The sequence below is a fragment of the Liolophura sinensis genome, chromosome 3, assembly GCF_032854445.1.
Source record: "Liolophura sinensis isolate JHLJ2023 chromosome 3, CUHK_Ljap_v2, whole genome shotgun sequence".
NCBI classification, from domain to species: Eukaryota; Metazoa; Mollusca; class Polyplacophora; order Chitonida; family Chitonidae; genus Liolophura; species Liolophura sinensis.
In genome coordinates, this window is record NC_088297.1 from 3,370,893 (window position 1) to 3,387,786 (window position 16,894).

At 38.5% G+C, this 16,894-nt stretch overlaps 1 protein-coding gene across 1 annotated transcript in view; it reads left to right on the forward strand.

The window, feature by feature from the left end:
• Nucleotides 1–1,218: 1,218 nt before the first annotated feature.
• Nucleotides 1,219–16,894, forward strand: part of LOC135463578 (ras-related protein Rab-32-like) — a 58,948-nt gene continuing 43,272 nt past the window's right edge. Inside the window, 1 exon segment of the mRNA XM_064740883.1 lies at nt 1,219–1,253. Within this exon segment, the coding sequence (XP_064596953.1) occupies nt 1,251–1,253 (3 nt within the window). The 5' untranslated portion in view covers nt 1,219–1,250.

The window sequence follows — 16,894 nt, forward strand, 5'->3', positions numbered from 1 at the left end:
CCTACCTGGTTTAAGTTGCAGGTGAAGCTATCTAGTGAACTGGCGAACTGTGGTATCGTGCTGGGATCCGATAAGCCAAGAACAGGTGTTACAAATAAACTAGATCCTAGGCTTAAATCTTCTAATCGCTTCCGTAACACGCACCTATGCTTGATTCTACTACCGTTTGGTCTTATCTTCAGGGTTCTAGTTATATATATAATGATTATAGTATATGGCCAATAATATTGCATATAATAAAGTAGAACTGCGTATGGATATACACCAATAACCAAATGGTCTGCGAGGAACACTGAAACTGTCTGGATTAGCTTACCTTTAATACGACACATAATGTGCTCCTGTGACAATATGGAATCTGTAAGTATATACATTTTAATTTTCTTCAACAAAATTTCATAATGAGTGAAATTTCATTTCCAAAGCTTTATTGGAAATCTTCATGTATATAGGGCTTATTTCCTATTCATGGAATCTGCAGCTCCATTGATTTAATGTGTTGCTTTTCCAACAAAATGTTCTTTTGGAGATATATTGTAGGCCTACATATTCTTACTGAACGCAAAATAAGTTGGGTTTTTTTTCTCGACATTTTGGATGCATTTTTTAGAAGATTGAAATCTGCTTCTTGATATATTCATGTAGGCCTATATATTTCATTTATTTATTTATCTGATTATTGTGTCACGTCGTGATGAATGTAAGTGACAAATATACTCAAGAATATTTCACTTATACTGCGTCGACCATGGTGGGAAGAAACCAGGCAGAGCCCCGGGGTACACCCACGATCGACCTGGTATACCCATTCCAAGCACGCATGCTTAAGCCTCTATTCGTCGATGTCGCTGTGAGTTCAAGTCCAGCTCATACTGCTTTCCTCTCCGGCCGTACGTGGGAAGGTGTGTTAGCAACTTGCGGACGGTAATCGGTTTCCCCTGGGCTCTCTTCGATTTTCCGCTCGTCATAGTTGTAAAATGCTTGAGTGCAGCGTACTGAAACGCCTATCAAATAAATAAATGAATATTCACCGATGTCAAGAAGTAACAAGTATAACTGAATAACTGAAATTGTACAGTTAGCTTGTCCAGAAAATGTGAAAGGCAGAGAGATTGGCAGCTTAGTGGTCTCTGTTAATGCGAGACGGTCCCTTATCACCAACCACCTGTTCATCATTCCGCTTTTCGGTAACTGTCATCTGTAGTCATGTGACACAAACTCGTGCCTGGCGAAGTTTGTTTGGGGTAAAAATGGTAAGTTGTATTTACATTGTTCTTTGTTGAATGACATACTGTGGGAAATGCCATTGTGATTCATGCAGTGTAGTTAATGTGAAAGAGTTGTTGTCACATGGGTTGGGCGAAGTTTTGAAAGTGAAATCAAACTTAACATTTGTTGTCACTGAGGCGGCGTTGTATAATGTGTAAGCCAAGGCCCGCGTGTACATATAACAGAAGTTAGCAAATCTTGCATTGTACATACTTGTGCCGTCTAACTTTAAGTTGAGAACAAAGTATCTATTCTTCTGACCGGCTGCTGTTCACACGGACACTCCAAGCAATTCAGACTGTGCAGTGATGCATGTCACTCGTTCAAACTTATTTTGAGGCCCTTGCCCGATTAAATTACCGCGTACAAAACACCCCTCCAATTAGCCCAGTTTTGTAGTCAGAGATTGCTCTGACGTTAGGTTTGGCAAAATTTTCTTAGGCAATGGATGGCTCGAGGGCAATATCATGTTGCTTAGCACCCCACCTTGTTTTTATCAACTAGTTCTGCCAGGTATTTTTTATTGTATGGTGTCCTAATTAGCAAGGGGAGGAAACCTGTGTCGGCGCTTAAATTTCTACCTTGTGTGTTTTGGCACACACCTTCCGGCTGGGCCAAGAAAAAAAATGAGTATCTACACTGTTATGTATTAGTGGTGAAATAGCACCCCAAATCCATCTCGAGATATTATTTATGCAGGTTAAAACCCACTTTGGAGTTCTATAACACGACTAATTTAAGGGCGTTGAATTAGTAATACTCATCAAATAGCACCCGGTCGCTAACTCACAATACATGCCAGCCAATAGGCTAAATGCTGTCATGGGGAGAGCTGGTGGCGTACCAATATATACAAGAAAGGCGTGAGCGGAATCGGGTTAATGCATTGGGCGACCAAAGAAACAAACACAAAATTGCAAAAGTTTCACGCGCAAAGTTAGGCTAAGGCATAACACGTGTGCATATGCAGGTACGTTCTCATACACACAAAAAATAATAAGGTTTGCAAAGTAGGGCCTACTTGGCACTCATACAGAAATCTGTGAAAGCCGGATGAAGTTAAGTCTACGGGAAACATATTTTCTAAATGTGGACAACCATTCAAGACTGCATCGGGGAAGCCAACTTGTTGCTACCTGCTATCAGACATGTCAGAAGGCTATTCTGGACGAAAGGGTTGCAAAATTGACCACAATTCCGGATAGCTGTGGTCGTATGCGTTAACAGTTTAGATCCAGCTGTCCTTTTGGAATGGATATAACTTCTTCAGTTAATGTCTGACCTGCAGCATTTCCAATATCTGCGTAGATTGTTCCATGAAAGCAGATATGGTCGTCGGTACTATGGGAACAATGTTGTTATGAGGTGACTGCAGTGGCTAAACGGGAAAAGCAAACCTCCGCCATAAGTGCAGTAGATGTAAGTAGGCCTACATGCCTCATGTTCGTTCCGTTTAATGTAAACAGGTTTAGAAATGTCTTCAGCAGAAATCACATTCATTTAGGAGTTGCCAGTTACGAGATATAGCCCCTTACAAATTGTGCATTTCTTTTGTATATACCCCCAAAAAAGTAACCATGCCCTGTTTTTCTCACTCCACAACAGCCCCCAAAAAGTTGCTTTTCATGAATGTTTGTGCATTGTTGAGACAGAATCACCAAGTATACATTAGTTGTGGTATAGAGTGCGCATTTCTTTTGTATATATATACCCTGGTCTGTATTGCAGGAAATAACACGCCCCCCTGGTGTTGATTCCTGCAGGTATTGGGGGGCAGGGGGATTGGTTAAACAATATGCAGTGAAATGTCCCAGAGGCAGGCATCGGGCGCAGGCATGACTAATCAAGGAAAAATATGTGGGGTGCTATGACCCTTGTTGCCAGCTCCAAAGCAGTGCCTGGGAGCGTGCTTCATTTACAAATCTAGCTATGATGTGCGGGGTGGGGGAGGGAATTGGATCATTACATTAAGGAATCATGTGCAATTCACCTTGTTCCGGCCATATTTGATCTCTGCTAATAGAAATCGCCACAGAGCAAATTTCGATAGAGCCCGTACTGCACATGTTATCGCAGCGGGACGCTTTAGGCTTCTCAGTGTCAAATACGCGATCAGTTTGATACCTTTTACATGCATTTCCAAATGAAAGTGTACCTATCTGAAAAAGGCCCAAACTATGGGAAATATTGCCTGATAAATATGACTTAAAATGCTTTTAAAAACACCCTCTGATAATTTATATGCAGTGACAGTTGAAATTACGTTACAGTATCATTTGGTACATGTATATAAGACATTAAGTTAAGGTTTCTTATTTATATGTAAATATTTTAGCCCAAATTATGCTACTGAAAGGTTATCTGCTGCTGAATTAAAAAGCTGAATTTGGGCATGTACCCATATATACATGTGTTTAGTGCGCGAATTTAATTTGATGGAGGATTTAGGTCAAATTGTGAACTGAATTTAATGAGAATATCCAGTATGCTATATGTTCTCCAGAGTCAGGTACTCATTTGATCACCTCAGGGTACACAAGTGTGAGGTACATACATTGTCTGATGTCATGTAGTTGTATACTCCTTCGCCCCCCTCCTCCCCCCTCCCCCCCCAGATAACATTGATTACATTGGGGAAGTGCTCACCTGGACAAAACAGCTACAGATACATGCCCTTTATCTTAGATGAAGCATAGAAAGTTAAAAACATATAAAAATCATAGAAACAGTAGTAGTGATTTGTATAGAGTAGAAGTTCATGGTTAATGTATGGGGACACAGAGGCCTGTATATGAAAACATTTAGGGGTGCCTCTGTGGCCATGTGGTTAGGGTGCTAGCGCAGCACAAGGACCCACGAGATTCTCACTGGTGTGATCGTGAGGCCAAGTCCAGTTCATGCTGGTCAAAAATGGGAAAGTCTGTTAGCAACCTGCAGATGATGGTTTCCTCCGCCATAATGTTGACTGCCGTTGTGAAAGTGAAATATTCTTGAGTACGGGGTAAAACATCAGTCATATAAATAAGTAAATAAATAAATAAAACATTTAATATAGGTAATTACTATTAAGTCAGATTGAGGTTTCCGGTGTACATGACACATCCAGCCAGGGATAAATAGTGGCACGTCTCCCTATGTTTAAAGAACCCTTGGCAGTCATCCACAATTAAAATTTTTGCAACTCTTGGAACTTAGCATGGCCTCGAACATAGATTCTAGTTAAAAATTCAGATAAATTCACGCTCACAAAGTAGAACTAAGGTTGACTAAATACTAGACTGTAGGAGAAGGATGCCATATTGTATTATAGGCAGGGCATTTTGTGGGAAAATATTGAAAGTTCTGTATACGTATATAATATTGTGACTGTGCATGAAGAAATTTGATTAAATACAACTCAAAGTGACATGGTCTGGGAGCTTTGAGGTATGTGAATTAATGAATGAAATTTGTAGGAAAACTGAACTTTTAATTGGCAACCCATCATATTTTTGTTCGGTTTGCTTGTTAGTTTTAATACAGCTTAAGCCCTTTGGGGGCCCAATAACAGTTTTAGAGGCCAATAAAAGTTTGAGAGGCCAATAGCAGTTTTAGAGGCCAATAACAGTTTTAGAGGCCAGTAACAGTTTGAGAGGCCAGTAACAGTTTTAGAGGCCAATAACAGTTTGAGAGGCCAATAGCAGTTTTAGAGGCCAATAACAGTTTTAGAGGCCAATAACAGTTTTAGAGGCCAGTAACAGATTAGGAGCCAAAGCGTTTCCCAGAACTGGACTGGGTCTAGAAATAAATTGCCATGAGTTTTTTTTGTCCGTGGTATGAGCATGACGGATCTAATTAAAATGATATCATTAAGCAGTTTTTCATGTGAGAATCACACCAGTGACAAAGCATGAAAATCGGAACTGTACAAGCGTAATTATTTTTCAAACTCTTAGGCGGATATTTTTAGAATATTTTAACTTTCCCATTTTAAAAATCTTCCTGAATTAATATGATTGTAATTGAGCATATTTTAGATATGTGTAAACAAGGGAAGTAACTCTTGTAAGATCTGTTGAACTAAAGCTTGAAATGTATTGATACAAAGTACATGTAAGTCTCCATAGTACAAAAACACTTAAGTACATGTGGTATGAATGCAATTGCAATTAAAGAGCTTTTCTGTGTTCATCAGAAAGTATGCATGTATTTTAGCTTAGCCTTGATTTTTCGTCTGTCTACATAGAAAATTAATTGTATTTTCACACATTCCAAACCAGCCATGCTTGTATGTATTGTCTTCAGAATTGTCTAACTTTGCTGGATATTGAAGTCCAAGGGAAATAACTCTGTAAGGCATATTGAGCTTTTCAGCTACAGCTATGACTGTACTCAGCATTAGCTCTATTTTAGCCTGCAGTTAACATAAGTTGCATATTTCAGGCAAATGATAAAACAATTCTTTCCTATTGCACAATTCAAACTGGTAACCATTGATTGTTGATTTATTATGGCCTCCAAGAGCCTTCTGTAAAAAGTTTCATTTGACCATCTTTGAAAAACAAAATGTAAATGCCTAAAAACTCATTTTCAGTACACACACAGTTAATTTCTTGATTGTAATCTGTCCTTTGCTGATTGTGTTCGTTTTGTATAGCTGTGTATAGCATAATTACTGAATCTATGGCTACTTTTGATACCGTTATGTCTGCAAACTGTTCGTCTGGTCACTGTTAATATTAACTTGTAAATGTCGTGTTTGTTTTGTCACCTTGTCAGAGGGCCTCTGGGAAGAACAGTTCTCGTAAATGACAGAGTAAATGTTCATCATTTGTCACCCTTAGAAAATAAAGTTATATATATAAGATCTGTAGGGAGTTTGAGAGTGATGAGATCATGTGGACATGAAGTCTTTTGTGTCTTGTAATAACTGGGCCATAAAATTGGGAAAGCGTCTTTGGCTCAATATGTAATCAATTGATAAGGAATATAAAGTTGCACATTTTTAAAATCAAAATATGAAACAAAGTTAAATTTTGATGTAGGAAAGTGTTGATGTCAGGTTCTGGTTTCAGATTTTGGTCTTTTGTGCATGGTTCATTATTTCTATTTTAAAAATTTCTTGAACTGTTTTGTTTGTCAAGCTTTTCAAATGTTTGCAAGGTCTTTATTCAAGCATATTCTGACGGCTTTGTTTCATGCTGAGGGATGAAATTATACTTTGTGTAAAGCTCAGAGACTGGCCAATCCAACCAATGCAGTTTGCAAAAGTCAGATTAATGATGTTCATAAATTGCAGTGATAAAATAAATAAATAAATAAATAGCTCTTTCATATGCGAATAAGCTGAAGAATTAGAGTATACAGTGTGGAAAAGGTGATAATATCGGGGAACGCTACATCATTTTTGACACATAACACCCAAAACATTGGACACACGACAGAAATCCACCAAAATAAAACCTGGCCGAAAGAACAAAAACAATACAGTATAAAAAGAATAAAGACACAGAGCTATCTCCGTGTGAACACTGCATGTTAACATGCACTGCGTATTTAATTCACTAAGAGCATTTCAGTGTTTCAGCCCTGAAGCAGATCCTATCCTCGTATTAAAAACATTGTATCTGTCGATAGAAACATAAGGAATCCATTGGTGGACCGTCCAATATACATGTTTGTAGGCTATCCAAGGATGTTGACTGGATTGCTTTCATAAAATCTGCACATGTGCGGTTGGATTGTAAATACCATATTTTCTGTAGAGCTCTAACTTTTTTGTGTTGTTTAATGTACATTTAATGATGTACGCTGAATTGATTTTAACATTTTTTTTCCATATGTTAAAGGAAGGAACGTGTATGTATATGTATATATATAGGAAAAAAAATAATAAAACGCTTTCTTAACTTTCTACATTCTGTTATATTCCAACTGCAGTTTCAAACTTCATGTTATTTTCAAGGAAAATAAAATTTCAATATTCCTTGAAAATTACATTTTAAATCATGTCTCTTAATGAAAAATAATCTTTATAAAAATAAAATTTCCGAGGTTATACCACAGAATTTTCTGAGTTTTCAAAATGGGGGTCACAGTAAAATAAACCCTGAAAATGTACTTTTTTCAGTTTGTGTTATTGCACTGAAATATTTTTGTTTAGGCCAACCAAAGAACAGGTTAGTAGAATTTGTAGAAACATGCAGTTGACACAGGTTTATGGTAGGGAAAATTTATTGCCCAGGCGAAGAGCGGTAAAAATTTCATGGCAGTTACACAAATTGAAAAGAAAGTACATTCTTAGGGTCTGTTTTACTGCGACACCCATTTTAAAAACTCAGCAAATTCTATGGTATAAGCGCGGAAAATGTGATTATTTTTTTTTTAACAGACATGATTTTTCATGGACCCTCTCGATTCGGTGAGTCTCACAACAGGTTAGTTAATTACACAGACCACATGTGGTTGATGCCAATTTAAGCTGGTGAAGATTTAATACCCGTGTGAAGAGTGGTAAATGTTCCTTACGGTCAATCCAGCACATTTGGGGCTGTTTCTCACTGTAAATCTCGCCTCTGTGTAGCTCTGTTTCAGAATTACATTCCACAACTAACCATGGATGACATCATACCATATGAACGGTATTGATGAATGGCACAGACACATTGATGAATGACACAGGCACATTGATGAATGGCACAGGTACAGTGATGAATGACACAGGCACATTGATGAATGTCACAGACACATTGATGAATGGCACAGGCAGACTGATGAATGTCACAGGCACATTGCTGATGGACACAGGCACATTGCTGAATGACAGACACATTGATGAATGACACAGGCACATTGATAAATGACACAGGCACATTGATGAATGACACAGACACATTGATGAATGACACAGGCACATTGATGAATGACACAGGCACATTGAGGAATGGCACAGACACATTCATGAAGGGCACTGGTACATTGATGGCACTGGCACAATGGTGAATGACACAGGAACATTGAAATATGGCACAGGTAAATTGATGAATGACACAGGCACATTGATGAATGATACAGGCACATTGAGGAATGGCACAGACACATTGATGAATGACACAGGCACATTGATGAATGTCACAGGCACAGTGATGAATGACACCGGAACATTGATGAATGGCACAGACACATTGCTGAATGGCACAGACACATTGATGAATGACACAGGCACATTGATGAATGACACAGGCACAGTGATGAATGACACATGTACAGTGATGAATGACACAGGCACATTGATGAATGACACAGGCACATTGATGAATGACACGGGCACATTGATGAATGACACAGACACATTGCTGAATGACAGAGGCACATTGCTGAATGACACAGGCACATTGATGAATGACACAGGTACATTGATAAATGACACAGGCACATTGCTGAATGACACAGGCACATTGGTGAATGGCACAGACACATTGAAATATGGCACAGGCACATTGATGAATGTCACAGGCACATTGATCCATGGTACAGGCACACTGATGAATGGCACAAGGAACGAACTAACCCCAGGTTACCTATTCAGCCTGTTTACCTACACCGCAACTGTCTATTAAAATAACCTTCCATCTACAACCTCCATGAACCTCATTCTTCCTAAGCTGACAACGAATGCTTATAAACATTCTTTTAGATATTCCGGGGTGACATTGTGGAACTGACTCCCTATACATATGAAAAAATCACATAATGTCATTGTTTTAAAAAAAAAACAAATGGATGTTTTTGTTATGTCAAATGTCCATGTAGTCTTGATGTTACCACTGTAACTGCTGGACTGCTATGCATTTGTAATGTTGTGGGGCCTCCGTGGCTCAGTCGGTTAGCGCGCTAGCGCAGCGTATTGACCCAGGAGTCTCTCACCAATGCGGTCGCTGTGAGTTCAAGTCCAGCTCATGCTGGCGTCCTCTCCGGCCGTATGTGGGAAGGTCTGTCAGCAACCTGCGGATGGTCATGGGTTTCCCCCGGGCTGTGCCCGGTTTCCTCCCACCATAATGCTGGCCGCCGTCATATAAGTGAAATATTCTTGAGTACGGGGTAAAACGCCGATCAAATAATTAAATAAATAAATTAATAATTAATGTTGTAATTACTATGAATCAAAAAAGAACATAGTATAAATCGTAACAAGAATTCTGGCGAGAGTAAAGTCCCAAGGGACTTGCTCTATCATAAAACAAGAACATAAAGCAATTTGAAAATAAAGAAAATGAGACATTCCGTGTTGAACAGTAACAATAAATGGTGTTTTAAGATAAAAATGAAGTGGCCATCAGTTATTCAGTTGTTAGGTTGTGATTTTATCCAGGATTTAAATAGCGAGATTAAAACAATAGATTTTAGCTGACCTGGTGGCTTATTCCATTCCCAAAGACAAGAGACTTTCAGAGAATAATATGAGAAAGCAATTCTACAGAAAGTCTTGACAAAAATTGAGGACACTGACTCTTGTGTGATGATAGTGAACACTGGATTGTCTTACGAAATATATACAGAAGCTTTTGGGTATCAATTCTTCTCGGTGGAAAAATTTGTGTGTAAACAGTAGTACAGAATATTTATTCAAGAGACTTACTGGCCAGATTTTGAGCTTAAAAAAATAAAGGTTGAGTATGTACAAGACAATTTGATAATGTGATGATGCGTGTAGCTCATTTTTATCAGTTAGTCAATGGTTGTAAATAACTTTTATATGTGTTTCCCTTTATAATATTAGCATAGAAGATAGAAGTGGGTAGTTTAGTGAATAGTAAAGCAGGACATGCTACATACTCTCACACGAATTATTTCACCCGGTGTAAATTATTCTGTTTTTATTCCACAAAGTTCACGATATATATGTAATATACTTCTGTTTTTCTCTAAAGATCTAAATGACGAAGATAATAAACTTGTTTTTCAATGCGTACATAAATTTATCAATGATACAGAAAGATTTTATGACCATAGAAATGGTAATAATAATGTTAACATTGTAAATAATAATAATTGATTTATTTCAACTTATATTCCGTTACCTGAAATATGTATTCCCATATTTATATGTATGTACTTCGTTAGCTATTATGTTGTTAGTTGATGCTTTGAGGAGATCTCTGTTGTAGCCATTAGGCTGTGAGAAATCCTTTGTTAAATAAATAAAGAATTAAATTAAAAGGGTTGCTTTACTGGTGGGCCTAACTTATTTGATGCACGATGCCCACATTTCTTGCAAATGTATCTTTCTTGCAAATGTATCTTTCTTGCAAATGTATCTTTCTTGCAAACTTTCTTGCAAATGTATCTAATATAAGAGGTCCATTTAAGTGTATCATCCAAAAAAGAGACCCAGAAATTTAAATTCACTGACGTATTCAATTTCATTTCTGGCAAGGATTAATTTCAGAGGATCCCTGGGTGCCTATTTGCAATTAGGTTTCACTATCATAAATTTGGGGGTTTTATGTGTTAAGAGAGAGACGATTTGAACAGAGCCATTTATATGCTTGATCAAACTCAGTGTGCATTGTCTTAAGGACTTATGAATGGCCTTTTTAAGGAAAATAAAAATTACCTGCAAGACTAATTCAGCTTACGATCTTTTTGTGTAAGCAGCCCCCAGGTGTATTATCTGTGTGCCCCTGTAGGGAGTAGATCAACATGATCTAACCCCCAGGCATAGAGATTGGCTGTGGGAAGGGCACAGATGCTACAAGATAATACAGGGGACTTTAATGTCATATCTCTTATGTCATAACAGTTGTTTGCGCGTGCGAAAGTCATCCGTAAGGCAATGTCAAGGCCACGGTCACAGGGCCATATCGAGAAAAAAAAGTTGAGGTTCTGATCCCTAACTTAAAAGGTGAACATTGTGACGAGGTGACAGTAAATAAAGAAAAGTTATCTGATACAACATAATATAGTGCTTTCTAAAAGCTTTTAAGTCTGTGAACTTTTAAGTAGTTTGAGTGCCCAGCAGTTTGAGTGCTCAGTGTTTTGGGTGCCCAGCAGTTTGAGTGCCCAGTGGTTTGGGTGCCCAGCAGTTTGAGTGCCCAGTGGTTTGGGTGCCCAGCAGTTTGATTGCCCAGTGGTTTGGGTACCCAGGAGTTTGAGTGCCCAGAAGTTTGAGTGCCCAGCAGTATGAGTGCCCAGCAGTTTGAGTGTCCAGTGGTTTGGGTGCCCAGCAGTTTGAGTGCCCCAGCAGTTTGAGTGTCCAGTGGTTTGAGTGCCCAGCAGTTTGAGTGCCCAATGGATTGGGTGCTCAACAGTTTGGGTGCCCAAATGTTTTCCGGAACTAAAATGGTTTTAGACCTGAGTGAATACATGTACATGTATGTGTACTTTACAAGGTAGTTGAATGAAGGAATCTGCAGCAAAATGTGATAAGAGAGTTAATTGATATCATTTATGTGTGAAGCGTCTCAAAATATCAATGGTGTTTTTAATTTTCTAAATGTTTAAATTCTCCAATGTTATTTACATCAAGTCAGCAGCAAATATCAGTCATAAAATTTTTACTTTTGGCCCTGAAACTTTAATTTTTTCCAGTAGAATATGGTCTTACTTATCAAACTGACCTATTGCGCAGGAAGGTGTGGCAGCAACCTGCAGATAGCCGTGGGTTTCCCTCAGGCTCTGTCTGGTTTCCTCACATGTTAATGCTGGCGGCCATCGTAAAATTGGCATCCAGTGTAACTCTAGGAGAATTGGAGCTGTAGAAGTTTTATTTTAAAGTCTAAAATAATTTTAGCTCCTCTTTTTTGAAGCTTAAATCTTTAATCTGCCAGTAAGTGATTTTGTACAAGTTCCCCATACTGAACTGCAGTAATCAAAATGTGCCAAATACGGCTATGAAAAAAGTTTTTGTGTCTTCATATACAGATAAATCTTGTTTTGCCTTAAAATTCCAAGAACTTGCAAAATTTTTTTGCGTATGAAATCAGTATGATCTTGTTATGTAAGTGTTTCATTTATGAAAACACCAGGCAAGTTTAGTGATGAGACTTGTTCAACTGAAGAGTCTTCAATTTAGATGTTTAGGGCATTGTTTTGTACTCTTTTGAGGTGCTGTGGAGAACTTACGAACATAAATTTTGTTTTATTTGGATTTAAATACATTTCATTATTCATAGCTTGTAACGTCAGTGACAGCTTTTAGGCTTTCGAAGGGTTTGTCATGTTAAACAAAACAAACTTATTTTTAATTACAAGGCCTAAGTCACTTCTGCCGACATGGGTAGTGTTTTTACTGGACATCTGCACACCAGACCGGAAACTCCATGTCCTAGCCCAGATTGTGTCAAACTGTCCCAACCAGGGCAATATTGGCCTGTTAGGATCCACATGTGGTTTTGCTTCTGTGGAAACAAAGCTTTACTAAAACTCTCCTTTCACCTTCAGTTTGCCAGTCCTGAAAGAATTGGAATCTGCCCACCAGACAACTCATTCATACTTCCCATTCATGTGATACCACACAGTCTCTTTCATTGTTTTGGGGGACAACTTGTGTTTCTTGGGAAAGAATAACATTGATAGAGATCATTTGTGAAGTGCTATACAGCTCCGGATGTGTGGTGGCTGTTGGAAATATGTTCACTGCAAGCTTATACGTTTTTTTGCCTGATTTCTGTTTCTTGCCCTAACATATCAGATGACCATAGCAAGTCGTCAAAACTTTCTTTGCTGCCAAGGAAAGCTGATTTGTCTTTTTTTGAATGAGCAAATTAACTCAAGTGATTATATATTGGCATGTTTGTATATGCCAACGGCAAAGGTGTTTTTTTTTTTTTTATCTTAAACTGAAATGTCGAACATGATACTTGGATTTACTAACCTTGAAGAAGAGACTTGGGAATGCATGATAACTGATTTCTTCACATCAGATTTCTTCACATTTCTTCACATCACATTTCTTCACATTTCTTCACATCTCTTTGCATCAGATTTCTTCACATTAGATTTCTTCCCATCACATTTTTTCAGATTTCTTCACATCAGATTTCTTCACATCAGATTTCTTCACATCAGATTTCTTCACATTTCTTCACATCAGATTTCTTCACATTTCTTTACATCACATTTCTTCACATCAAATTTCTTCACATCAGATTTCTTCACATTTCTTCACATCAGATTTGTTAACATCAGATTTCTTCACATTTCTTCAAATCAGATTTCTTCACATTTCTTCACATCAGATTTCTTCACATCAGACTTCTTCACATTTCTCTACATCAGATTTGTTCACATCATACAACAAACACTTGTGATCGACAATACAGAGAAACAAGGCTGGTTGGCCTGGTGTCCATATCATGTGACTGGGCATGGTGTCATGTCTGGTGTCTTCGGCATGATATTTCAGTTGCGGCATCACTTCGGCGGCATGGACTTGCCCTGCCACAAAAAGAAACAGTATAATATTATGAGCATGTAAACACACCTAATGAAATTGTCATCATATGGCTGAAAAAATTGTTTTAAAAAGTGCAACGTAAAAACACAAGCATATACAGGTAGATAAACAAGTAGACCATGGTATCGCTAATTGAAATACTGCCAAAGCCCAAAGGTCATAAGGGTCAGAATACATCAGTATACATTGAATTTCCGACACTGAAATAACTACATTGAGACCATTGAAAGTAATGGCTCGAGAGCTTGAGTCCAACATGCGCCAGTATTTTCAAAGGTCACAACCGGCCGTTGTAGAACATCCTCTTGGGGGGAGCAGTAGATCCAGGATCAATCCTTGATCGAGTCACGCCTAGGACTTTAAAGAGGAAGTTGTAACTTTGTTCAGCATGAAGGGGATAGTGCAACGACTGGTTGAACCGTATCAGTATAAAGCCTCGGGCGGGGAAGCTTACTTGCCTTCGGTAAGGTGTCTCAGTGAAGCAGCACTAGATAAAAGAGCGGTGGAAATCCGTCCTGCAACAAGGAGGCACATTACATGCACTCTAAGGACTCCTTCATCATCATACGACTGAGAAATTGTTAGAAGTACAGTGTTAAACCCTAAGCACTGACACTCATTCAGAGGTCACAACCATCCTTACGTCAGTGTCAGAAATTCAAGGTATATATTTAACCTCAAACATTCATGTAGCTTTTATATATTTAAACATGTGTATACGAATCTTTGGGAGTAAAACTTTTATCATGTTCAACCACATGTATTGTATTTATTCGCATGAAGATTTTGACCTGCATGAAGATGAACCATGAAATTTGCATACTTTTGGATGTTGTAGTTGTCTTTATGACTGATCAGGCATTGGGAGCCATCTTCGCATTAATTGGTTTTGCCACGGCAGATAGACTTTGGTGGCACGTAAAGGCGGTGTGCAGACTCAGGAATCCTAGTTGTATATGTCTACAGTGTGTCCGTATTTTATGGCCTGCGGAAATTTAAATTTAAACATGGTGGTGTAAATGTCCTAAAAATACGTCAAGCTTTCGCGAAGAAAAGCTGGGTATTCGAAAACCAACTTTTGCCATTCACACTTCGGAGTTAGAACATTGTGCATATGATTTAGAGTTTACGTAGTCTATCAGAATGAAAACTGCATGTAAATGTATGTAAAATTTTCTAATCAATCCAGGTAAACATTTATTAATATGTATGATAAAGAATCTGTTGAATTAACTGATCATTGACTTGTGAGATGTAGGAGTATTATGGTACCTGGTAGCCAATCCTTGGTAGTAGCATTTGTCCAGCCTTGCATGTTGAGTTCAAGCACCTTACTACAGGAGTGTCTGGTATGCAGGTCCATGGAGTGTAATATTTGTGTTATCTGTGGAAAGATTTGCAGGCAAATTGACATCCTAGGTCGTGCGGTTTTATTCAGTTTTGCTGGAAAAAACAGAAGGTCTGTATATTAATTGTCTGCACTGTCCACAGGCCATCTGGATTGGTACGTAGGCAAACTGAAACTCGATCTTTCGTCATTTTGGTTTACGAATATGTATTAAGGCAAGTTTTAAGGCTTTTACATACATTGTAAGTACACTGTCATGTTTCAGAGTTGTAGTATAAGGGCCATGTCTAGAGAAAAATGGAAGGTTCTGCCCCAAACTTTAAAAGTGATGTTGTGAGCGCATGTAAAAAGAAATTTTATAAAATTCGTCACATAATGGTGCTTTCTCAGAGCTTGTAAGTCTGTGAATGAAAGAAATTTGTATGAAAACTAAGATTTTTATGGGTAACTATCGTATTTCTGTTTGATGTATTTGACTGTTGGTTTTAATACAGCTTCAAGATTATTTTGGACAATCAGACGTTTTCCAGAACTAAAATCGCCTAAATATGATGATCGGACTGTGACGACTGCAGGAAGACAGTTCTCTTTCAAATATGACCGAACTGTGACAACTGCAGGAAGACAGTTCTCTTTCAAATATGACTGAGCTGTGACGACTGCAGGAAGACAGTTCTCTTTCAAATATGACCGAACTGTGACGACTGCAGGAAGACAGTTCTCTTTCAAATATGACCGAACTATGACGACTGCAGGAAGACAGTTCTCTTTCAAATATGACCGAACTGTGATGACTGCAGGAAGACAGTTCTCTTTCAAATATGACCGAACTGTGACAACTGCAGGAAGACAGTTCTCTTTCAAATATGAATGATCTGTGACAACTGCAGGAAGACAGTTCTCTTTCAAATATGATGGGACTGTGACAACTGCAGGAAGACAGTTCTCTTTCAAATATGACCGGACTGTGACAACTGCAGGAAGACAGTTGTCTTTCAGATATGACCGAACTGTGACAACTACAGGAAGACAGTTCTCTTTCAAATATGACCGGACTGTGACGACTGCAGGAAGACAGTTCTCTTTCAAATATGACCGAACTGTGACAACTGCAGGAAGACAGTTCTCTTTCAAATATGACCGAACTGTGACAACTGCAGGAAGACAGTTCTCTTTCAAATATGACTGAACTGTGATGACTGCAGGAAGACAGTTCTCTTTCAAATATGATCGAACTGTGACAACTGCAGGAAGACAGTTCTCTTTCAAATATGACTGATCTGTGACAACTGCAGGAAGACAGTTCTCTTTCAAATATGACTGAACTGTGACAACTGCAGGAAGACAGTTCTCTTTCAAATATGACTGCACTGTGACAAATGCAGGAAGACAGTTCTCTTTCAAATATGATGGGACTGTGACAACTGCAGGAAGACAGTTCTCTTTCAAATATGATGGGACTGTGACAAATGCAGGAAGACAGTTCTGTTTCAGATATGACTCAACTGTGACGACTGCAGGAAGACAGTTTTCTTTCAGATATGACTGAACTGTGACAACTGCAGGAAGACAGTTCTCTTTCAAATATGATGGGACTGTGACAACTGCAGGAAGACAGTTCTCTTTCAGATATGACTGAACTGTGATGACTGCAGGAAGACAGTTCTCTTTCAAATATGACCGAACTGTGACAACTGCAGGAAGACAGTTCTCTTTCAAATATGACCGGACTGTGACGACTGCAAAAAGACAGTTCTCTTTCAAATATGACTGAACTGTGACGACTGCAGGAAGACAGTTCTCTTTCAAATATGATTGATCTGTGACAACTGCAGGAAGAC